The sequence below is a fragment of the Triturus cristatus genome, chromosome 5_2 (genome assembly GCF_964204655.1).
Source record: "Triturus cristatus chromosome 5_2, aTriCri1.1, whole genome shotgun sequence".
Taxonomy (NCBI): domain Eukaryota; kingdom Metazoa; phylum Chordata; class Amphibia; order Caudata; family Salamandridae; genus Triturus; species Triturus cristatus.
In genome coordinates, this window is record NC_140588.1 from 34,708,534 (window position 1) to 34,727,430 (window position 18,897).

At 44.5% G+C, this 18,897-nt stretch overlaps 1 protein-coding gene across 1 annotated transcript in view; it reads right to left on the bottom strand.

Moving 5' to 3' along the window:
- Positions 1-18,897, bottom strand: part of GALNT4 (polypeptide N-acetylgalactosaminyltransferase 4) — a 755,766-nt gene that overhangs the window by 257,862 nt on the left and 479,007 nt on the right. The window contains exon 6 of the mRNA XM_085606793.1: positions 13,424-13,609. Coding sequence (XP_085462919.1) covers positions 13,424-13,609 — 186 coding nt within the window. The remainder of the gene's footprint in view (positions 1-13,423; positions 13,610-18,897) is intronic.

The following is an 18,897-nucleotide window of genomic DNA, read 5'->3' on the forward strand; positions in this document are numbered from 1 at the left end:
TGGGGCACTTGCAGACATCCTATGGCTAAACCCCCCACAGCCCTGGCCTAACTCACACAGGCTCAAGTGCCTCTTGGTACGCTTGGTCGGAACCGCATGAAATCCACTGCTGGGTCCCCCCCCAGCAGCACGGGGACTCCCACTGATGAATTTAACTTGATTTTAGTGGCAATCACTGACTCTCACACAGCTTTTGAAGGCAAATTTGATTCTTTGTCTAATGACTTCGCTATTTGTGAAAATCAACACAAGTTATTGGAAAGAATCAATGCAAACACTCTGGCAGTAAATGTACTCCATCCTTGCACATATGCCCTGTCCTAACAAACACAGTTGATTCTGGAGTGATTATGTATTGCTGACAGTAGATTGGAAGAGGCAGCTTGGCGCTCGCGCCATAATAACATTTGCATTGTTGGTTTGCCTGAAGGGGATGAGGGAGATCATCGAACGGTCTTCCTGGAGAATCTGAGGAAAAAGGTTATAGCCCCTGACACACTCTCTTCCCCCTTGTGATTGAGAGAGCACACAGGGTCCCACACAAAGCACACTGCTTGGGGCTCCACCCAGGCCCATGGTGGCTAGGATTCTTAACTACCATGACTGTGGTGCAATGCTGGTAGTAGCCCACAGGAGAGGCTCAATCAAATGGGATAATGCAAGAGTGATGTTCCCGGATTACACTTCGGCAGTCCAACACCGACAGACATACTTCATTCAAGTCACGAGAAATTACAAGACATGGGCCATAGATGCTCTTTTGTTTTCAGTGAAACACTGGATTTCATATTACCAATGATGGCACCTTTTTACCCAGCCGGTGGCAGCGTGGGATTGGGTGGAAACCTTAAACAAGGGATCCTGCAGTCCGTCCCCCTCCCCTTCTACCTCCTCACCTCAGGTAGACCAGGTTTCACACACAATCCAGAGGGTACGTCAAAGTACCTTGAAGCAGCATGGTCCCACTCGGGCAAAGAGCTGTTGGGAGCAGCAGGAAGGCTTGGCTGCGGCAGCATCCCTGGATGATGTTTCAGCTACAACCCTCCTTGCTTTCCTTTGTCTCCAATGACTTGTTGGCTGATGAATCGAGCTCCGGCTATCTAAATCCTCTGGTGTTTATGGCACAATTTGTGGACAATACCCTTTGAACTCTATATGCCCATGATTCTGTTCTTTGCAGCATTGCACCTTGTTCTCCTTTGCATGGGTATTGTTGGGGAAGACGCTGGTCTGACTGAAATGGTGGGTACTAGTGAATGATTAAAATGACTTTGCTGTGATTCCTTCGTTTGGATTAATAACATTGCCTTCTAACCACAGAATCCTACTAGTATTCCTTATGTTTTGCTTGCCCTACTCCTAATGTTTCCCTTGTATGTCAGTGGGGCATGAAAGCTCTTTCTCTATTGGACACATCCCTCATTTCGTTCCTTAGCCCTTTTTGTCTAGGGAAACAAATCCTATTGTTTTTGTAATTCCTTTTTTGGATGGTTAGGTTGGGGGATCTGTCCTGTAAATATTAAACATTCTGTTTGTTTGTACTGTTTGTCCAAACATGTCAAGATGTCTTGTTTACTCTTTCCTATTGTGTTTTTTTCAGTTGGCAATCACTTCAGCGATCTTCTTTAGGCTCACTGCCATTCATGTAACTGACTGTTCAGTATGCTGCCTTCTATATTTTGATTACATTGAATGACAAGGGTATGAACTCACAGCAAAAACATTACAAAATACATGCAGCTTTGACTCGCTGAAAGGCTCAGATTGCATTCCTGCAGGAGACACACCTGACAGCCACAGAGGTCTCCAGGTGGCAATCGAGACGACAGGGTCAAGTCTACGGCACCGGAGTGGTTGCTATTTTTCAGATGCAGGAGGCACGGGCTGATGTCGACAGTGGTTTTTCACTAGCGAAAGTCCACCTGTATGACAAACCTCTAAACCTGGGATTTTTGTGCTCCAAGTTTTGACCAACAGCTTTTTGGACCTGTGAGTCTGCTTTTCTTATAGACTGTCCCAGTGCCACTTGGATTGCTGGGGGTGATTTTGAGTGTTATATATTGCCTAGCTAGCGCTATGCTGTCACTACCTCAATCCCTGGTGTTACTGATCGCATATCATCTTCAACAGTGGTTGGCTCACTGGGATCTGGGTGACACATGCTGCCTTTGACACCTGCGCTGCCGCAAGTACTGTTTCTATTCCCCTGTACACAAAATGTATTCACGATTGGATAGATCTGTGTGGTCGCAGGGCCTTCACACTTGTGTCACCTCTATTTCCTACCTCCCCAGAACCCTGTCAGACCAAAGTCCCTTGGAAATGGCTTTGATATGAGGCAGGATGCTTTCCCCATTTCCACCTGGTGATTGCAGGTCTCTATGTTGGAAGATGCATTTTGCCAAAACGACCACAACCGCAAGAGACATGTTTTCTCATGGGGAATAGTGGGAATTCGTCCTGCCCTGTTGTAGAGTGAGAAACGTTTGAGGTGGGTACAAAAGGTCTTTGCATTAAAACCATGGTGGATGTAAAAGCGTACTCGCTGGGATGACGGAAGGCTGCACAAGCAAACACTCGGAAGGCGGTAAAATGGATGACAACAAATATTAAGGGATAATTCAGATACGATTGAGAGAAAAACACTATAGAAAACAAGAAACTATTTGGGGAAACCAGGATGGAATTACAACCGGTTAAAAGATAACACAAAACATACCAATGAAACAGCCCTGAGGAAGTCGCAGCCACTTGCCATGGGCCACAAAACACGTGTTGGCTAAAAAGAGTCTAAAAAAATAACAAAACAAGAACATATGGGAATAAACCTAACAAATAGAAAGAAGGACAAGAATTGCGGATATCTGTTATTTATGTAATACATGTTGGCATTAGCGTGTGCTGGGGAAACCAATTTTTTGTACATAGTGGATGTCAAGACAGACCCTGTCCAGGGTTATTGTAAGATTTGAATCTTGTATTCTTGAGTTGGAAGTTCTTATCCTGACCTCTCCTGATAAAATCGACAATCTACGCTCTGTTTGGTCCACTTACTTTGATAGATTGGAAACTCTTCTATATCGAGATTTTGCTGCATATCGAGCTAGGGTCACAGTGAAGGGGATAAACCTAGTTGGTTGCTGGCCTAACTGGTTAATCCCTGTTTTGCAGATACAACTCCTCTCCGAATCTCACTGGCTTCTGGAGCTCTCACAAATTAACAGCACTCTCTACACTTATTACAGCATTGTATAGCACTCTCCACTGCCTGTTATGGACTCCATAGCTAATTGCATTGCTCCCATCCTCCTGCCTCGCCTGTCTGCAGAGGCCCGACGTTCACTGGATGTTCCAATGTCTCAACAGGAGATCAAATCTATTTCTTGTGACCTCCTAGGAAAACTCTGCAGTCCAATGGAATACTGGCTGAATTTTACACCTTATCCGCTGAACAATTGGCTCCTAGATTGGCTGCTCTTTATGAAGATACATTAGAGTTAGGCTCCCTTCCCCCAACCTTAAATTAGGCTATTATCTACACAATGCTGAAACCATATAATGATCCATCTGACATGCCTACCTACCGCCTGCTTTCTATCCTGAACATAGATTGGAGGATTTTATCAAAGATCCTGGGAGGCCGGCCGGCTGCTGCCAGAGTTCCCTGACTTTATACAGGAGGATCAATAGGATTTCATTCTGAGTCATAATACCTCCCATAAACTTTGCAGAGTGTGGTATCTCAAAGAGGATTCAGCAGACTTATGCCCATTGTTCGCATGTATCACGCTTCACCTGGAGAAAGCTTTCGATTTCTTACATTGGGTGTATATGCACAAAGTGTTACGACTATTTCGGGTGGGTCCATATTGGTGTCGAGATAGGAGTACGCCAGGGCTGTGTTATGGCCCCGACCCTGTTTTCTCTCTACATAAATGGTGTGGCAGACTATTTGCGAGGTGACAGGGTCGATGCCCCAACCCTGTGCGGGGAAAAAATATCCACCCTGCTCTTTGCCGATGACACCCTCCTGATCTCGAAAAGCCCCATGGGCTTACAAACACTGCTGTCCCGTTTTTCCCAGTTTTGTGATACTAGGGGCCTCAGAATAAACACATCAAAAACCAAGCTGATGGCACTATCTCCCTCAAAAAACTTTAAGAATAACATCAAACTTGATGGCACCACACTTGAGTTAGTGGACGCTTTTGATTACCTCGGAGTGAGGGTCAACAACAAGCTCAAATGGGCTCCCCACCTCTCAAAAATGCTCCTTGCCCATAAGAGAACTGCAGGGGCAATATTGAAACATCAGAGGCTCTCACTCAGCAGACCAATAGCGGCGGCCGTTAAGGTCTATGAGGGGAAGGCACTATCAGCAGCCCTCTACGGGGCGGAACTGTGGGGATTCGAAAACCTGACAGAGCTACTCAAATCTGAGAACAAGTTTTTCAGAGACTTAGTCTCGCTTCCTCTGTCCACCCCGCTAGTTCCACTCCGTAGTGACCTTGGCAGACAAAACATCAGCAATGTGGCTAGACTGCGCCCTATACTATACTGGGCAAGGATTAGAAGATCCCCTGAACTCCACCACTATGCTTCCGCCCTGGATGAGTTACTAAACCTGGGAGCTGATCATAAGATCCCCTGGGTAATGAATTTGAAAAAACAATTACAGAAAATTGGCTTGGTTGAATCTTGGGTGAGCCAGGCCCCTCCCTCTAAACCAATTATAAAAAAAATCTATTGGGATTGGGTCATGGCTGAAACCCTAAGAAAACAGGAGGGTGTGCTTAGTGTGAACTTCCTGGATATGAAACCGGCTCCTAGTCTGGAGCCCTTCCTGGACTTTATCGAATTGCCTGAAGACAGATCATTATATCTCAAATTGCGATATGGCACACTTCCACTCCACGATTTTCAAACCAGTTGGAGCAAGGCAATTACGTCCTCAAAGGGCTGCCCAGGCTGTGCCTCGCCTACAGAGTCTATTGGCCACTTCATGTTTGCCTGTCAGGCCTACAGGCAACCCAGATTAAGGTGGCTAAAACCTGTCTGTAAACATTTGGGTATAAGATCTGCCAGGGAGGCACTGAGTATTCTGACCTTTGATACATCTGTTCCAAGTGTAACCTGCGGGACTGCTAAATATTTGGGTTGGGCTTGGAGTTTAAGACGCAGGCTAATCAAGGCGCAACATCCATAAGTAAATCACCCCCATCTTTGATTCGACAGCCCATTATTGTTTACATTACTAATCATAGGGGATATTTGATTATGATATGTTTATATATATGTAGTTTTATCTCTTTTTTATCCTTTTTTTTAATCTCATATGGATTGAAACCGTCTGTTGTAGTATGCTTCCTTAACTTGTTTTAAAAATATGCTGTACAGAACTTTTATGATATTTTTTTATATGTCGAATAAAGTATTACAATGTCAATGATACAGATTTTTTTTCCTTTTTCTTTTTAGTCCTAATAAGTGAGATAGGCAGGAGTTGTGATCTGGAAATGGCCTGGAAACTGAGCGCAACATGATCTCCATAATATAGAACTCCTTTGGCAAGCCTTCTTCAACCAGTAATCGTCTCGACCATGATATCATTTAGCATTCAGAAAACAGCTGGGGGTAGTTCTTCACAGCTGATCAATGAGTTTTAAAATCACAACTTCTGGTGTGCAGAATTGTGTTTTTCTGCTTGGATATTTAGGTAGTTTCCTGGCCTATGAAGCAGTAAAGTTTATTGGCCTAAATCAATAGAATATTTATATTGCTAGCTAGTCATTAACATTATTGAAGAAGTGGTTGTTTGGTGAGTGTTTTTTGTACGTTGTAGTGAGATCAAGGTAATAAAACGAGGTTTCTCCTTCCCTGCTAACACAATGGTCTAACCACCCTCTTCTGAGGTTGACAACTCTACCTATTTTTCCCAGCCCGTGATAAGCATGCTGCATGGGGCAGAGAATATTAACCACTTTCCCAGTGAACAGTGAATAATATCTCTGGTCGTCTGATTATTAAATGTTGAATCCTTATACAAAATACCACTTTGACAGTTTGTTTCTTTCAGTGAAAAACACATATGAAAAGAGTGTGCTATAAAGATGAATACTTAAAAAGCGTCACTGGAGGCAAAGGGAATGCACCTGAGGGCAGCTCCATCCACAGCAAGGCAGAAAGTGCTCTTTTATGAAGGTCAACATTTCTCCTTCAGGGTCTGGTCAAATGGCAGGGTAGAGGGCCGTCTGACGGTGCTCAAATAAGGCCAAAGATATATACATGTTTTACACAAATGAAATTGACATCTATATTGTTAAACTGCCCACGAGCAATGTGTATGTGTCTCATGATAAAAATTACACACAAGAATTTGGATGTTGAATAATGTATCAACATAACATTGTGGCTTCTCTGGAGGTTGTCGAACATGGTACCACGTCACAAACATGGCAAACGTTCTATCAACACTATTACAATTTTGAAAGTACATAGTAGTCAATGGCACCGGTAATATGGATGATGGTATGTGAATGAGTGTCCGACCATCTGGCTATAAAAATAAGGGCGTTGTTAAGGGACTATGTGATTAGCTCACACACAAAGCAAAACTGAAAACTTTTACTGGCCAAAATGACATTATGGTATGTGTGCATAACTGAAGTTAGAGATTTTGTCAATATGATTATTTAATTTGGGAAGAAATCTGACATAGTCCCTGGAATTAAAATATATGTTCAGCACATATTGGTGTGATGATTTCTAAATGTCATTGGTTTAACATTTACCAGTCAATTCTTAAGATCGAACTGTTATTGTTTTAATTTATGTATTTAATGTAGAAGTATAGCGATGCAAAAGGCCGACTTTAGGATCAGGAGCCGTAGCGGATAGCTGTGCATTAACTTAAAAGGGCTGGACATAAGAGACGTAAGGATCAAATTAAGGCCCCACTGTGACACCATGAAAGGTTCAGGGTGGAACACATGGACCAACCCTTTGAGAAAACATAACAAGTGACTGAAACAAGGATGGCTGGTCCAGTAAATGCAAAAAGGCTGAAAGGACCAACAATTTGACAGTGCCTAATGCCCTGCTGGGCCAAAGACAGAACACACAATAACACATTCAACAGTTTAGCTTGTAATAGGTCCATACTGTGGGTGCCACACCAAGCCACAAACCTGTCCCACCATTCTGTGTAAACAGATTTATTAGAAGGACAACTGGCTGTCAGGATGACATCCACTGCTTCTGGAGGCAGATCAAATACAGTCAACTGCCTCCACTCAATCTTGAGGCATGGAGGTGCAGATTGCACAAGCGCTGGTGCAGGACCCTGCCCTGCTGCTGTGACAGAAGATCCTCCCGAAGCAGTAGCTCTATCAGAGGGCAGAGGCTCAAGTCTAAAGTTCTGAGTACAATAATGTTGCCAATGTGCACACTAAATTCTTCCAATGCAACTCAAAATTCAAGGGTAACTCAAAATTCAAGGGTAACTAAACCAGTTGTGCTACAATCACCATTACGCCCTGTCCATTGGCGTCAATACGAAAAATCCTGAAAAGTGTGCAAGACGGAGGGCCCTTCTTGCTAGTGGGAGCACGATTCCATCAACACACATGTGTTTATACTGGTATCTAATTCACTTTTGAAAAAAAATCAAACTCTTTCAAGCAAATTTCATCCATAGGTTAAATGGTTTAATAGCCATTCGATGCATTTATCAGCATGCATATTCCATGATTATATCCAAACAAAATTCCATCCATGATGAGGTTTGATCCATCATCTTTACAAGAACCCAATGCATTTTGGGTCGGATTGTGACCCTTCGTCAGGGGTCATTAAATGCAGAAGTACAAATAGAGAAAGAAACAGGAGGTGATTCATCATACAAACCATATTAATATCTGATTGATATATCTGATGTGTTCAGTGCAACACGGCTATATAAAGTGCTTAAATCAGAGCCAAGTGAACATATCGTTAATCTTGTTAAAAAGGTGGCTGCAAAATAGTGAAAGTGATAATCCTAAAGCGCGTCAATTTCGATGCGTGCATTATCAACACGGTGCAAGAAATAAACTCGAATGTATCTCCGACGTGGTTGAGTATGTCAAGTCAATTGAAACAGTGGTATTATTTAACGAAAAAAACGTGATGTATAAAATTATCAGAGCTCAAAACAGCCGTGCAAAACGCGGTTGCAAGTGTTCAAGATAAAACCATATTGTCTGCAACTGTGGCTGCAGCCCGATTATCGCTGTGAACTGATTAAAATTGTACGTGCCAGTTCCTTACTAATGCTGTAGTGGACACGGAAGATGTTCCGACCACTTTTCGAAATAACAACTAAATGTTAAGTGAAAACATGCACACAAAGGCGAAACCATGTTACTAGACCCCGCCGAGAAGCTTACCGGAAAGCCTTCCGTGTACCGCCTAACATCAAGCAGTGGATGAGAGACGTGGTGAGACGTGCAGGTTATAACGGCGTGCACGCGTCTTAAAGAAACAAACAATGGACGATGTTAGAACTGCATCTGAGAGTGCAGATGAAGGTACTCCTATCGACCAGCTGTAACCAACTGTAGGTCCCAACAGTGGAACGGTGTCTTGATTCCACAATGGACGATGTTAGAACTACATCTGAGAGTGGAGATGAAGGTACTCCCTTCAACCAGGTGCAAGCAACTGTAGGTCCCAACAGTGGAACGGTGTCTTGATTCCACAATGGACGATATTAGAACTACATCTGAGAGTGGAGCTGAAGGTACTCCCTTCGACCAGGTGCAAGCAACTCTAGGTCCCAACAGTGGAACGGTGTCTTGATCCCAGAATGGACGATGTCCGATATTACCTGCTGCTTGTTGTTTTTCACAGAACTCCCTCAGTTGAGGTGCACTAGGCTCTGTGCTTCTGTAGCTAACTGCTGCACATGATTATTGGGCTTGGCTGACTGCAGTGGGTGGAGTACACCGTGGTACAGCAGGTCGGAACAGTGAAACGGAGTCTTGATTCTGTGATTGAGGCTGTCAGAAGTTAAAGTTTGTGATGATTTGTGTGTACCCCCTCCGATCAGGTGCAACCAACTCCGTACTTCTGAATCCAACGGCACGTGGCTGTGAGGCGTTAATGACCACTGCCTCTGGCCTATACTGCGGTCAGCAGGGCTTACAATTCAGATCGAGTGGTGATTACAGAATCCAATAGGCAACTAACAACAACGTCTATTGAAATATACACAATAGCCTTTTAGTACACTTGCTTGAAGAAATTTTTAAGATGACTTATAGGTCTAGTACAATGACCAAATTCTTCTTGGTAGTGGTAAAGAACACTGAATAACAGTGTACACAGTGGACAGCAGACATCGAATTGTTTTGATTTATTTATTGCAGAGTTTTGTGTAATTTATGTTGTTGTATTTTGTGAAGAGGAAGTGAAAAAAAGTATTCATGGAAGACTGTGCTCACTACTGCCTTCAATTTACACTGCAGACAGCACTGTTCACAATTCAGATCGAGTCGCTATTGTCGATGACGCAGTCCTGTAGGCAAAAGACATTGCTCCAGTGCGCTCTGTCAGCACCACGCATACGCATCATCGCAGGGTCCGCACATGGTTTTTCTTGCTTCGCGTACTGCAAACAGGACAGCTCAAGTCAACGCCACGTGACATCTCAAATGACATCATCCACCTGATAATCTGATGCACATACTGACGGCCTAATTTAAACTTTGATACACGCACTCTAAAATACAGACTACTATTTATGAAACCATACACACAACAATGCCAGATACTACATACCACCCACTATTTCCTAGGTCTACACTCACATCCACTCACTTATACATGCAGTTACTCATCAATACAGTACTATAATATGCACTCATACACCTATACAGTCACAGTCCGCCACTCATCCATAGTTACTCACACACCTAGTCAGTCATGCAAAGAATCAATCACATATCTATTTACTCATGTATAGTTATACACACCAACTGCGTTATTTATACAAACACCACATCACTTATTTCCGCAGATACTAACACATACTTACTGTCTTATACAATCACTGATACAAGCAGACACTCTTTTATACACCCACTCTTCATATAACTTACTCTCACGTATAGTCATTTATATACTCCAACACTCACATATACTGCCTTAAAACATATGTAGTTACTCACACATATACCAGTGAGACATTCATTCATTCACCAACACACCCATACACACACTATCTCACCCATACAGCCCTTCCCAGATGTACTTTTGAATCCATACAACCAGTGAATCACCCACTCAGACATGTATGCACAGAGTCACACCCCCCCACACACACACTCAGGCACTCATACAGATACTCAGAACACAAATCAATAACCCATATAGACACTCATGTAGCTACTCACCAACCCATGCAGCCGCTTATACACCAACTGAAACACTAATACAGACTTTCACACAGTTTAGTCACTAACCCATACATTCAGTAACACATTTTCAATCACTCACTTATACAGTCAGTCACGCACCTACTAAATATTCCATTCAGGGACTTGTAAATTCACTCTTTCTTCAATACACCTTGGCATAGATATATATGAAAAATATTTAACCTTTACAGAAATACACATTCACTGGATAATGTCATCAGTGATGTCATCAGTGATGTTATCAGTGATGTCACTGACCATGTCATGAGTGATGGAATATGTGATGTCATCACCAGTGCATTGCGGGCACGTGAGTTATAGTTAGCTCAACTAACTATAACGGGCGAATTTCTCTGGTTTTATATGAGTCAAATGTCTAACTAACTATAACGTCCCTGAAACCTATGGTTTTTTCAGTGAATTTAAGGTTTTTTAAATGCTAATTCCTAACTATAACGTCTGTAAAACCTATGGTTTTTTCAGTGAATATATATATATATATATAGACAGACCCATATAATTCTATGCTTAACATGTATATAGGTTGCAGCATAGTGTTCATAGAAGTTATTTGAATAGATGCTTATAGCTCTCCATTCTATTTATCTATCACAATATGTAAATATTATCATAACTATTTTATCTACAATTGCTTCACTATTGAAATATTGAAAAAATAGTTTACAAAAATACACAAATAAATTAACTTAAAATACAGCAACACTTGAATGTCTTATTTTATTTAATACAACTTAAACCTTGATATAATATCTTTCTTATACATGTATACCCTCTATGTACTATTGTATCTATATATTTATTACTTTACTCCTACTGTTTAAAAAAAAACCTTGACTTTCGAATGCACTACCCAATGTTTCACCCTATACCTCTCTCTATAAATCCTCTACCTCGACTCTCTGACTCTTCCCAAACCTCATTCTACTACTATAATCTCCAAATTAACTCTTTCTTGACTCTTCCCTCCTCGGATCACCCTAAACCTGCTTTTACTACTATTATCTCCCAAACAACCCTTTCTAAATCCTTCCCTCATGTATCCCTCTCCTTTGACTGATCCAAAACCGATTTAACTATTATGATCTACCTAATCCATTTCTAAAGACTCTTCCCTCCTCCATCTCTCCTTTTAGTCACCCCAGACCTTGTCTTACTACTATGATCTTCTGAATAAACACTTTCTAGACCTTTCCCTCTTCTATGCCTCCATTATCCTTTACGATCCAACTAATAGACTCACATGTCCACCGCTCAAATTGACTCATATTTCCACATACTAATCCACCACTAATCCTTTTTGGGTTCCGGAGTGGCGTGCTACTTGCTTAAAAGTGCTTTGATGCCTCATTAAGGGTAGTAAGGGCTATATACATACAATTACAAACCTACCCCTTACACAACATCCTCTTCCCCTTATCGCAGCACAACTTGCAGACTTTTCACTTGCAACCTCATGAGAGCTCATACAAACCTCCAAATCAGGTAGTCCCTCCTGGGTGCCATCTCACGCTTTAACTTCTAAACCATCAAGTTTCCCATCCATTCCTCCAAAGTACTTTCATAGAATCCTAATCACCCACCCCTCAAATAAGAAGTAGGCACAACACAAATGAAAATTCCAAGAGCAGATCTCTCCTCCCTAGTGCCTCCCAGCTCCCTTTTTTCATTATATACTAGAAAGCCTCATCCTGAAACGATTCACTCATGTCTCTACTTACAATCATCTTAACTCTCTACTATCTGGTTTCCACACCATCCATTCTACAAGGACTTCATTTACATGGGCATTTGATATTATCACCTTAGCTCACAACAATCAACTTTCTTACATCATTTTTCTCCTTGATCTCTCTGGAGTTCCCCCATCCCCGGAACTGAATATCAAGCTGCCTTTAGGTGACTGGACACAAGATGGCTCTCTGCTTGCTTTTCCAAACTCCTTGGAAAAATATATATCTCCTCCCCTTGCATCCTAAGCCCCTGTCACTCCTGCTACCCCATGCTATAGCCACTCTTAAAGCCTCCCGTGTGTCAGAAGCCTTGTCTTGATATTTTATTCTAGCACCTATATGGAGTAATTTATCTACACCACTACAACAACCAAGCTTTAACTTCTCCGTATCAGAAAATTTTACTAATGTCCCCTTCCTGTATAGAAAGACAATTAATAAAGATTACTTCTGTAAGGGCTTTCTGATAGGTCTCCTAAAGCAATTCTTTTATATCCTGAAAACAAAGACTACCCAACTTTGGAACACATGACTGAATCTCACTAAATATATTCTAACCCCTTCATACTAGTGATGTAGAGTGATAGATTGTGCGTGTTATGTCATAGTTGAAGTCTCATTTTGAGGCACTCATACCACATCACCACCTATGCATGTATTGCCATAAACTGCTTATATTTTCGTGTACTCTATCTCTTTGCACATTTTTCTTGTACACCAAATATAAAATGTATAATAAGTATTATAGAGAATATTACTGAAGAAATTTACTTGAACGATGTCTATAACAGTTTATAAGGAAATGTTATGCACGATGTGTCCTTGTATAGCTTAATTTGATTTCCACAAATGCGATATTAGTGACAGCAATGTCCTCATGCCTTTGTCATGAGTCCCTTCGGTGATATATTTGCTTTGAGACAGCTCATACATATAAGAGTCACAGCTAATATGTGTCAAATCAAGTATGTTCAAATGAAGAACTGGATCACCACGTTAAAACGTGTGCTAGATACCCCTCTAAAAAAATTGGATCAAATGGGTGGGAAGGCATCCCCCTACAGGAACAGTGCATAGCTGCTGATCCAGTATATTCAAGGACAAATTTAAACTGACAGCAGATTTGCTACACTGCTGATAAAAGACTGATCTGTATTTTACCCTTCTACATTTAAGAAAGCACAATAACTGCTTGATGGGTAGAGCTTCAATTACCTGATTGGGTCAATTCTGGTTTTCCGTCTTCGACGCTCACTTTCTGGAACTGCGTGCCATTGGAAAGTCAGTCGCCAGTCAAACCCCCCTATCATGGGCTCGCCTGTCTGCATGTAGAATTCAAATGTGTTCCAATCAATGGTATCAATAACTGGGCAGACAATGGCAGTCTCATTCTCACCAATTCTGAAAAACAGCAAGAAATGAAAAAAAACACAACAGTTTAAACACTACTATTACACGTTAAGAGGCTGGTGTGTGTGTGTATATATATATATGTATATATGTATATATATATATATATATATCAATCAATCATGTTACAATATGAGCCTACCTTCTCTATAACAATCCGCAGAGCAGTAAATTAATAGACCATTTAGACAAACCTGCCCGTGCAGCTCATTAACTTTTTGTATTGTGATGTTGTTTTAAAGCCTGTATGATAAAAAGAACACTTTTCTTTATGGAAGCACATAAGTTTCCTTGGCTATGCAGCTACAGTGAATTGTAAAGTATAGCTTTCTGTCAAGAGAAGGGAAGAAGTGGCCATGCCTGTACACTGGAATGACTTGCACCTGCGATAGAGCTGTCTACAGCTCTGGGGGGAATGCTTGTTTGGACTCCAGTACAACTAAACCACTGTGCAGAGCCAGGTGCTCCTTGGATTAAATTAACACACATTTCTTTCCCTCCACAATCAAACAAACATTAAAAGAGTGCTGCAAATCACCCATGAGGGTCTCAAGGCGAATGTCCATGCCTAAAACTCTGGAGCAGTGGTCCTCACTGGCATCATTATCATGCTGCCCGGAGTGGTCCTGGGAGCAGCCCAGGGAGGGCGGTGGCTCCAGGGAGCAGGGGCTGATGGCGAGACTGAGGGCGAACAGGGCCAGCACCTGAAGCGGAATGGTGGTGGTGCCTGCGCTGACTTGAGGGCCCAGGCTGCGGCCTCAGAACTGGGCGGAGCATGTGAGTGGCCTGACGGGGCCTAGCGACACCAAGGCAAAGCCGGGACACCAGGGGACACCGCCAAAAGATGAAGCACAGCCGTACCCCTCAGGGGAGGAGCGAGCACCACATCATAGGAAGAATCTCCCCTGGAGTGGCACAGTGGCATCATTGGAGCACTGCAGTCCACGGTCGCTGCGATAGAACCACATAAGGCGGGAAATGACTGAAAGGGGGCCTCAGGTGCCGAAGGAGTGCCTATACACTGGAGGTCGCTATTAGAGAGTGGAATGTGGCGGCTCCTCCATAAAACACTATTGCTGTGACTGAACAACAGGAGTCCATTGAAAGGGTGACTTAAAGGATGTGATCGAGCCAGGACTCAGGGATCCCGGCTGCTGTGAGGATAATACCTGGTTTGGGGGAAGCCAGATAAGTCAAAAAGACATCAAAGACAGGGCCCCAAAACATAGACTCCTCTGGTGAACAGTGCCCGGCTGAGGCCTGGGGGTGGTAGAGGACCCAAGACGGGAAGTGAAGGCCCCAAGAAGGAGCTGAACAGTGGCTGTGAGGGCCAAGGTGGTGGCCCTGGGGACTGTCGTCGCCACCAGTTGAATTGGCAAGTCTAGGGTACGTTGACTGCGGACAGAGCTGGGTTTGCCTGTCTGGGGCTGGTCGATCCTCCGGCTCAGTCCCAGGAGGATTGGGGAGCCGACCCTCAGGGGGCTAATACCTGGGGGGCAGCCAGGAAGGGGGCGGACCCAGTGTAGGGTGGCCCAGGGGTGCCGGCCGCCCTGAATGAAGCAGTAGCAACAGGAGCCGAAAGGCCCGCTCCAGATGGCAGCTGTTCTCTACGGCTCAGGGGACCGGGTTAGGCTGGCCCCCATAGCAATGGAACATACAAAGTCCACAAAATTGAGCCCTATCGCGGATAGCCCACAGCATAGGGAAAATTCACAGACCGTTGACAAGATAACATCAGGCCAAGGATTGCAAACCCTCATGGATGATACGAAAACTAGAGAAAAAAATTGATGCAGTGGCACTAGACTTAAGAGTCCTCCAATTAGACCACTGGAAACCCGTGGACAAGGTGGTGGAACTGAATACACATTGGATCAGATACAACCCACAATCTCCAGTAGCGACAAAATGATTTGCTCCATGCAGAAAACCGTAGACCGGTTTCAGGAAAGAGTTGATGATGCCAAGGGGATATCTGGGTCCAAAAATATGAGATTGGTGGGGGTCCCAAATATGGAACTCTTACTAGAGGACTGGTTGCTGATGAGGGTCTCGGAGAGCAAGGCATCCAACATGTTCACAGCTGAGAGTCCACAGAGTGCCAGATAAGTTACCGGTACCGGGAGCACCACCCAGGACCAATTTGGCCAGACTCCGGAACATTTAGGATAGGGATGACATCTTGCTGAGCACCCGCACACATGGACAATGACAAACAGCTGGGAGGATTGTGACTATGCATCTGAACTATATTAATGGTGTACAATGCCAAAGGGAAACATTTCTAACAGTGAAACAACATTTAAGGGAACTGAGCTTAAAATACACACTGTTTTTCCTGGCAAAACTCTGTGTGATAGACCAGGAGGGATTGCATTTTTGCCACAGCTACAGACACATGGAACTGGTTGGAAAGGCAAGGTCATCCTCCCCTGGAACCACCGAGAGAGATGGTCCCCCGGGGTGGCAGAGGCCAATAACTGAAACGCAAGATCTAGAGCTGCCCGACCAAGGATCAATCGGAGACCGAGAGGGCAAAGGTACAGGCAGAGCTATAACATTACCACCCCTTCACCACCAGCAACAGATGGGTGGAGCTGGCAAACACCTCGGAGGCTACAGTGGTAGGTGGGGGGGGGGTCCGTGGACTCCCACGATGATAGAGAAGTAACTCCAATGACAGTGGACATCCTGGATAAATAAGATCAGAGTTTGAATAGGGGGCCGACTGAAGGGCCTGAGGGACATGCCAGAACGTAAGACTGCTGGGCCATTATGTGAAATTATACTAGAAGTCCGGGGCGTCGCCCCCTCAAATGATTGCAGTTACCGGTTTTAAAATGTTTTTTGACAAACGGGTTCAGTATCCTGGGGTGACAGCCATCTCGAGCATTGGGGGAGTCGGTAGTTTTAGACTCATAGCACAAGGTGGTTGGGTGAAAGGTTTGGGTGAGGGGAGGCAGTTTGAGGCATATCTATGGGAGACAAAGCAAAAACCAAAGGAAATGATGGACGGAGTGTTGAACATTGCAAGCACTCACCCCCAGTCAACTGATCTGGGTTTAATCCATCACCGTTCTTTAGCCCACTCTGCCACCCCAGTTCAGACATGGCCATATGCAAATCAGTCTGACCCTGTGCCTCATGGGAACAGTCCAGCCCGAACTGCCAAGCCATGTCTTCCCTGGCCCGGAAACAAGCTTCCTAGGACCAGTTTCTGGCATTTCAGCCGTCTTCAGCCAGGCTTGCTTGAATCCAGTGGCAAAGTGAGCAAGGGACTCACGTCTGAGCATACCATGCCAACTTATGGCGAACAATGCAAAAACCAAAGGAAATGATGGACGGAGTGTTGAAAATTGCAAGCACTCACCCCCAGTCAACTGATCTGGGTTTATTGCATCACCGTTCTTTAGCCCACTCTGCCACCCCAGTTCAGACATGGCCATATGCAAATCAGTCTGACCCTGTGCCTCATGGGAACAGTCCAGCCCGACTGGGGGTGAGTGCTTGCAATGTTCAACACTCCGTCCATCATTTCCTTTGGTTTTTGCTTTGTTCACCGTAAGTTGGCAGGGTATGCTCAGACGCGAGTCCCTTGCTCACTTTGCCACTGGATTCAAGCAAGCCTGGCTGAAGACGGCTGAAATGCCAGAAACCGGTCCTAGGAAGCTTGTTTCCGGTCCAGGGAAGACATGGCTTGGCAGTTCGGGGTGGACTGTTCCCATGAGGCAAAGGGTCAGACTGATTTGCACATGGCCATGTCTGAACTGGGGTGGCAGAGTGGGCTAAAGAACGGTGATGGATTAAACCCTGATCAGTTGACTGGGGGTGAGTGCTAGCAATGTTCAACACTCCGTCCATCATTTGCTTTGGTTTTTGCTTTGTTCGCCGTAAGTTGGCAGGGTATGCTCAGACGTGAGTCCCTTGCTCACTTTGCCACTGCATTCAAGCAAGCCTGGCTGAAGACGGCTGAAATGCCAGAAACCGGTCCTAGGAAGCTTGTTTCCGGTCCAGGGAAGACATGGCTTGGCAGTTCGAGCTGGACTGTTCCCATGAGGCACAGGGTCAGACTGATTTGCACATGGCCATGTCTGAACTGGGGTGGCAGAGTGGGCTAAAGAACGGTGATGGATTAATCCCAGATCAGTTGACTGGGGGTGAGTGCTTGCAATGTTCAACACTCCGTCCATCATTTCCATTGGATTTTGCTTTGTTCACCGTAAGTTGGCAGGGTATGCTCAGACGCGAGTCCCTTGCTCACTTTGCCACTGGATTCAAGCAAGCCTGGCTGAAGACGGCTGAAATGCCAGAAACCGGTCCTAGGAAGCTTGTTTCCGGTCCAGGGAAGACATGGCTTGGCAGTTCGAGCTGGACTGTTCCCATGAGGCACAGGGTCAGACTGATTTGCACATGGCCATGTCTGAACTGGGGTGGCAGAGTGGGCTAAAGAACGGTGATGGATTAAACCCTGATCAGTTGACTGGGGGTGAGTGCTTGCAATGTTCAACACTCCGTCCATCATTTGCTTTGGTATTTGCTTTGTTCGCCGTAAGTTGGCAGGGTATGCTCAGACGTGAGTCCCTTGCTCACTTTGCCACTGCATTCAAGCAAGCCTGGCTGAAGACGGCTGAAATGCCAGAAACCGGTCCTAGGAAGCTTGTTTCCGGTCCAGGGAAGACATGGCTTGGCAGTTCGAGCTGGACTGTTCCCATGAGGAACAGGGTCAGACTGATTTGCACATGGCCATGTCTGAACTGGGGTGGCAGAGTGGGCTAAAGAACGGTGATGGATTAATCCCAGATCAGTTAACTTGGGGTGAGTGCTTGCAATGTTCAACACTCCGTCCATCATTTCCATTGGTTTTTGCTTTGTTCGCCGTAAGTTGGCAGGGCATGCTCAGACGGGAGCCCCTTGCTCACTTTGCCACTGGATTCAAGCAAGCCTGGCTGAAGATGGCTGAAATGCCAGAAACCGGTCCTAGGAAGCTTGTTTCCGGTCCAGGGAAGACATGGCTTGGCAGTTCGGGTTGGACTGTTCCCATGAGGCACAGGGTCAGACTGATTTTCACATGGCCATGTCTGAACTGGGGTGGCAGAGTGGGCTAAAGAACGGTGATGGATTAAACCCAGATCAGTTGACTGGGTGTGAGTGCTTGCAATGTTCAACACTCCGTCCATCATTTCCTTTGGTTTTTGCTTTGTTCACCGTAAGTTGGCAGGGTATGCTCAGACGCGAGTCCCTTGCTCACTTTGCCACTGGATTCAAGCAAGCCTGGCTGA